We start from the raw sequence: 6,455 nt of genomic DNA on the forward strand, positions 1-6,455 counted from the left end.
TGAGAGAGAGGGAGAGAGGGAGAGAGAGAGAGAGAGAGTGAGAGAGAGGGAGAGAGGGAGAGAGAGAGAGTGAAAGAGCGATAGCGACAACACCTACCATCTGTATGACGTGAGGATACACTGGCTCCACCATGACACCTCGGTTGCCTGTGATGAAATCCACGAGCTCATTCAAGCATGCCCGCTTCACCTGCAATGTGGCGAACACCAAAATTAAACATGAAAAATAAATGCGGCTCGGCAAAAAAACATTTTCAGGAAGTGCGGAATGAAAGAAATGCCAGATCCAAAAATAACGGGCCACTCGATCCTTCTTGACGTTGCGCTGATATCGACACCTTACTTGCACGATATGTTCGTGCGTAACACATACACTAAACCCGCTTTGAGTCGAAAAAGATAAGTACGTTAAGTACTAGACACGGTGAAAGTCGTAGAATGCCAGCAGCTAACGAGTTCACAGTGGGTCTGGGCACAGGCACGAATGACATCATTGCAATCAAAATCGCTACTGGACACAAACGAAGTTACTACACAAATCGGCAAACTATTCTAAATAATGAATGATCACTAGTGCAACTCGAGTTAACAAATGTTAACATGATCGCACCATGTTAGCACAAGCACAACGATAGTTAATTGTGATTCTACCTGACAGCATGAATAGGACCTGAATGGGATTCTACCTGACAGCATTAGCAAAGGTGCAAGACTAGTTATAAATGGCATTGCATCAACAAAAACGCAACACATAGTGACATTAACTTAGTACAACATGGGTTAACAGCGTTTACCCAGTGTCCATTCTAGCCATTTATCAAATGGGGTCCTGGCCCCCCTTATTGTTCCAATTTATGGGCCCTTGCGAGCGCCAAAGGCGCAAAGCCTAGCTAGGGAGGTCTGGGGGCATCTGCCCCCCCCCAAATATTTTTCAGGCAAACATCAAAATGGTATGTTTTTATTATAATTTCACTAGCTTCACTCCTTGACATTTAAGATATTCATCCCTTGCCAAGTTATAAAAAGTAAAAAGTCATCAGTATGTATACTTATAACGCAGACAGGCGTTTGATCAAAATAATTTTGCGTCCATAACAACATCAGATGCAGCTTTACAATAAATATTGCGTTACTAATGCAAGTAATGCAAGGGCGCACCCAAAAATGAACACTGTTCACCGAGCTATTTACCACGCGAGCACAAGTGCAATACTAGTTAATAACATTCAAATATGCTTCCTATAGTTCTATATTTATAGCCTCACAGCATCTAAAAACAACGTCGTCAAATCTATTTGAATTAGTGCACTGGATCTGTGCCAAATATAATGCCAGTGCATGCACCCACTGCTCAAAATCCTAGCAACAGTAGCATGGGTAAAAAGCAACACTAGCTAACGAGATTAAACTAATTAAAGTGCAACAGTAATTAACAACATTAACATCTAGTTAAAGTGTAAAACTAGCTACCAACATTAACGTAGTTAAAGTGCATCTCTAGTTAACATCATTTGGGAACATAGTACAGCTGCTGTGAGGCGCTCATTCAGGGTTCAAGCTGGACAAAAGATTGTTAGCAATTTGTCTAATTTGCTCTGAAAATGTTTAGCCAAATTCTACTATAAACTTAGTTAATGTAGTCGTCTATATACTAGCAAAGGCCACTTCGGTCTTTTCCGGAAAAATTTCGATACCGAGTAAACAATGAACACACGCAGTGTACCTGATGCTTAGGGCCAGCAAGTAACGATCTCGTGTAGAATTCGAGCGGCCTACGAATTAGCTTGTAGCGGTCGTTAGTGTGTAGAATTTGAGTTCAGCCTCGAGGGCCTAATTAGCTTTAGCTTTTTGTTGAATTTATGATGACATTTTTTTTTCAAAATCAACTTTAATTCACATTTGGCAAATACGCGAACGACAGCTTAAACCATGAGCATTAGGAACTAAGATGCACAAGCAAATGAATACCTGTGTACACCAGACAGCTTAAACCCTGGCTCTCTCCCCGCATTCACTCACTCACTCACCTCTTTGCTCTTCAGGTCTGACACGGGGTCCATGAAGTCGAAGACGACGCAGCACTGCTGCAGCTTCTTGATGAACAGATCGGTCTGTTCGCTTGACGGAACATCTGCAACGAGGGAGCGAACCTTCAATGACACGCCGCACGGTTGACGCGCGCTCACTGCCAACTGACACAGGGGAGCTGGAGATGGCGTCTCCAACACCGACGACACCGACGACAGTGACGCTGACGACGACGACGACGACAGTGATACTGACGATGACGACGACGACAGTGACACCGACGACGACAGTGACACCGACGACGACAGTGATACTGACGATGACGACGACGACGACAGTGACACCGACGACGACAGTGATACTGACGGTAACGACGACGACGACAGTGATACCGACGACGACAGTGATACTGACGATAACGACGACGACGATGACAGTGATACTGACGACGACAGTGATACTGACGATAACGACGACGACGATGACAGTGATACTGACGATCGTCATCATTGTCAGTATCACTGTCATCGTCGTCGTCACCGTCAGTATCACTGTCGTCGTCGGTATCACTGTCGTCGTCGTCGTTACCGTCAGTATCACTGTCGTCGTTGGTATCACTGTCGTCGTCGTCGTTATCGTCAGTATCACTGTCATCGTCAGCGTCATTGTCGTCGGTGTCACTGTCATGTCGGCCACGTCAGCAGATCGATGAATTTTCTTCGGACAACGTGCAATGTGCTCTCACGCACGTCGGATTCGCGCAGTGTCCGCTCATGCGAACGATCGTCCGGCACGATTCAGAAGTGGACACCGTTACCTTTCAGTAGTGGAAGTGCTGTGAGTTCCTGATCGCCCTGCGTGCGATAGCGGGACGAGCCCTGCGACCGGCGCTGCCTCTTCTTGTGCGTCCTCTTCGCAAACGGATCGATCTTGTCGACGAAAGCACCGGCGGACATGTTGACGCTCGACGTGGCCTCCTCCTGAAACGCCGACACATCGCGGAAACAATTCACGGTGAGAGAGACTCGCAAGAAAGACGGCAAGGCAAAGTCACAATGTCAAGTAGTACGAATTGTATTTTTCATGGAGTCAGACACGCAGCTAAATCTTTGGGGAAATCATGCAAATTTTAGTGGATCCAGGGCCATCAGCCTGTATCAGTAGATGTGGTAGATCGAGTTTAGAGACATAGAAGCCTTGGAGAGTCTACTGTACCAATGTACATGCCTAACATTGTACCTAACATTGTACACACTACACATTGTATACATGTACCTAACATTGTATTTTTAACATGTATTTAAAAAAGTGCCGGAGCCATTATATTCACATGTACGTATACCACTCTGAAATTACGTGTATCTTAAAAACAATTTTACCTTACAATATGTTTTATATTACGCGTTTTACATAAATAAAATGGTAAATTATAAGCTAACATAGATATTATTCTATGTTCATATATCAGGAGTAAACATTAATTATGTTATGTAGCAAAATGCCAGACGAACCTGTATGACAATGGTTTACCTGTTAATGTCTTCTCACTCCGGCAGATATGTGCTATAAATGGAACGTAGCACCAGTAGATGACAATGTGGAAAGCCTTATGGGATGGTGGACAAACTTTTCTGTAGTCCACTCCTGCCTTTATAGTTCCATGATCACAATGATCTCAGCTACATTTATATTGGTCGATTTTATCTGACCTGCAAAATTCACAATACGAACGTGTTTTTACTCAGTATACTCGCAAATTAACTTGCCCTCTGTGACTTTGGGTTGGAGCGTGATGATGCATCGATAATCATTACAAATTATATTTGTAAGTTAAAGCAAATCTTCATTTCGTTGATGAAATAATATGGCAGAGTGCGAGTTCCATTATTTAAATTCACATGACGTACATCACTGCAAAATACTGCACTCAGGCCTGTTTGTTAGTAGCAACTAATAACTAGTCCAGGGGTTTCATTAAAACCCAAATCACAGTAAACTCAACCACGTATTTTGGCTTGATGCCATGTATTGTACATGTATTGTCTTCTGTGGCTACTGCCATACACATAGTCCTAGTACTTTTAAAACAATATTTAGTAAAACCACTGCTAGTGCCTAACTAGTGCCTACTACTAGTAAAGGGTGTGATAGACTATTTACTGCAATTATGTCACTTCGTGCGTGCTGGATCACGCTTAAACACAACTTCAGAAAAAGATTAACCTAGTAGGCAAGAAACTGTACATATCCACAAGTATTGCAATGATTAATCACAATAAGATTGATTACGATAAGATATCCACTACACGATTCATGATACAGCTTTACATGAGTATTGATACAAATTGCAATACTCCCAAAAGAAACCTGCACTTAACTCATGTTAACCATCCACCCCGTGCCTCGTCAGGTTGTGAAAATCTTAGTCAGGTGCACCATGCATGCTTATATCAAGAGCGTATAAAGAAGGAGAGCGTACAACGGTGAAATGGCCGGTGAAATCATGTTGCAGTATTAGTCGAATTAAGAAACTTTGCCCGTTTTATTTTGACGATTCTTTGCGGTATTATTGATCAGCTGTCCTACCTTGTTAATATAAAACAAACCGCTTGTCCCTGCGATGCTCCTACGCTGAGATAATGAGCGGTGGAAATCTGGTATTTTCGCAAAAAACCGACTTAAGATCAGTGTTTACTGCAACTGTCTCTCGCTTTGTGGCCAGTGTATTGCTTCCGGTCGCAGCTGTGTATCGCCATGGTAGCGCTTACTCATGTCAGTACTACAGAGATTACTATACATCCAGTGTAAGGTGGGCACAGGTGGGGGTCATCACTATGGCAATTAATAACAGACGTCATTCATTCCATTTGTCAATCATTGACGGAAACACGCGAGGTTTCCCGAAATTATCTCAAAGCGAGAGACAGTCGCAGTAAACACTGATCTCGAGTCGGTTTTTGGCGAAAATACCAGATTTTCACCGCTCATTATCTCAGCGTAGGGGCATCGTAGAGACATGCGGTTTGTTTTATATTAACAAGGTAGGACAGCTGATCAATAATACTGCAAAGAATCGTCAAAATAAAACGGGCAAAGTTTCTTAATTCGACTAATACTGCAACATGGTTTCAGCATTTCACCGTTGTACGCTCTCCTTCTTTATATGCTCTTGACGATATCTATCTATTGAGCTATACTGGCGACAGCTCCGTGAAGGAATAAATTCCAGGGCTATAGCTAGCCCTATCCTTCTTTATACGCGCGTCTTGCTGTATATAATGGAACATGCTGATTTTACAATGCCATTAGTCACTATAAGATCACTATGTTGCCATGTAAATTCTGATTCCACTATTACTTGCATGAAATGGACAATGTTTATGAAAAGTACTGTACACCTTTATGCAAGATTCGATTATCTTTTGGTAACACTAGCGCATTATCATTTGCTATCATAGCCCAAGATATCCTAATACCTAAATTATGCTATACTAGGATGTCGATTATTGCACCGCCTAATGTCTACTAAATTGCAATTGCAAAACTGCTTTATGGCCATGATAGCAATAACAACTGACCTCGTTCTTATGACAAATCGAACTCCTACTCATGCATCTGGATTATAGGTTCACTTTTATTGTTTATATTCACTCACATGTAAGAAAACAACTGCTGCCGTATTTTCTAAAAGAAGGCATTTAGCTTCGCTACTGCGTAAGGGCATCATTGCCCACAAAAGACGAAAGTGAGTAAATGGACAACACACACACTAAACACACAAACTCATAAATACGCTTTGTAATCATGGCCTTGATTTCCTTAAAGTTCAGTCTCGATTCTGATAGCAAAAGCGGATATACCACATTACTAATAGTAATACGGCATAGGGAAACATAATGAAGTCTATGATGCGGGATATTTATATTGGAACTACAATTACAAGTTACAGCCTGGATCGCCCCTCATCGACAGTTGAACACACCAAGTAATTACAGTAGTACTACTGATTGACCCTGTACTAATTACTCTGCACAGTACTGACAAACCCTTAACGTCACATGAGCTTGTATACGTCCATCGTGAAGACTGTGAATGAAAAATGTGTCTAACGGATGTACAGATATATTATACTACGAAGAATGAGTTACGTCTGTCCAGCCAGCGTACAGTAGACAACAACGTGTCTTCTAAACTTAGACAATGGTAATTACAGGCGATACCTGGAGTAAGAATGGCACAACCTTCTTTAAACGCCGGCGACGTCGTCTAACACTACCGAAAACAATCGTTTATAGGAAGCACGGTTTAAGGTTAGGGTTATCCTTTATCAGTAATTCTGCATATACCTGTGAACGAGCCAAATTACCACACAAGTGCACCGGAGTACCTGCGCTTTCGCGACATATGGAAATTATAAACCTCATTGT

At 42.2% G+C, this 6,455-nt stretch overlaps 1 protein-coding gene across 1 annotated transcript in view; it reads right to left on the reverse strand.

Annotated features, from left to right (window-relative positions):
- LOC106813175 (serine/threonine-protein phosphatase 2A 56 kDa regulatory subunit alpha isoform-like) overlaps nucleotides 1-6,455 on the reverse strand; it is a 35,698-nt gene that overhangs the window by 24,343 nt on the left and 4,900 nt on the right. The window contains exons 2-5 of the mRNA XM_014817243.1: nucleotides 3,559-3,737; nucleotides 2,846-3,008; nucleotides 2,028-2,131; nucleotides 98-190 (exon numbers count right to left, since the gene is read on the reverse strand). Coding sequence (XP_014672729.1) covers nucleotides 98-190; nucleotides 2,028-2,131; nucleotides 2,846-2,984 — 336 coding nt within the window. The 5' untranslated portion in view covers nucleotides 2,985-3,008; nucleotides 3,559-3,737. The remainder of the gene's footprint in view (nucleotides 1-97; nucleotides 191-2,027; nucleotides 2,132-2,845; nucleotides 3,009-3,558; nucleotides 3,738-6,455) is intronic.

Source organism: Priapulus caudatus, unplaced genomic scaffold (genome assembly GCF_000485595.1).
Source record: "Priapulus caudatus unplaced genomic scaffold, Priapulus_caudatus-5.0.1 Scaffold735, whole genome shotgun sequence".
Taxonomy (NCBI): Eukaryota; Metazoa; Priapulida; class Priapulimorpha; order Priapulimorphida; family Priapulidae; genus Priapulus; species Priapulus caudatus.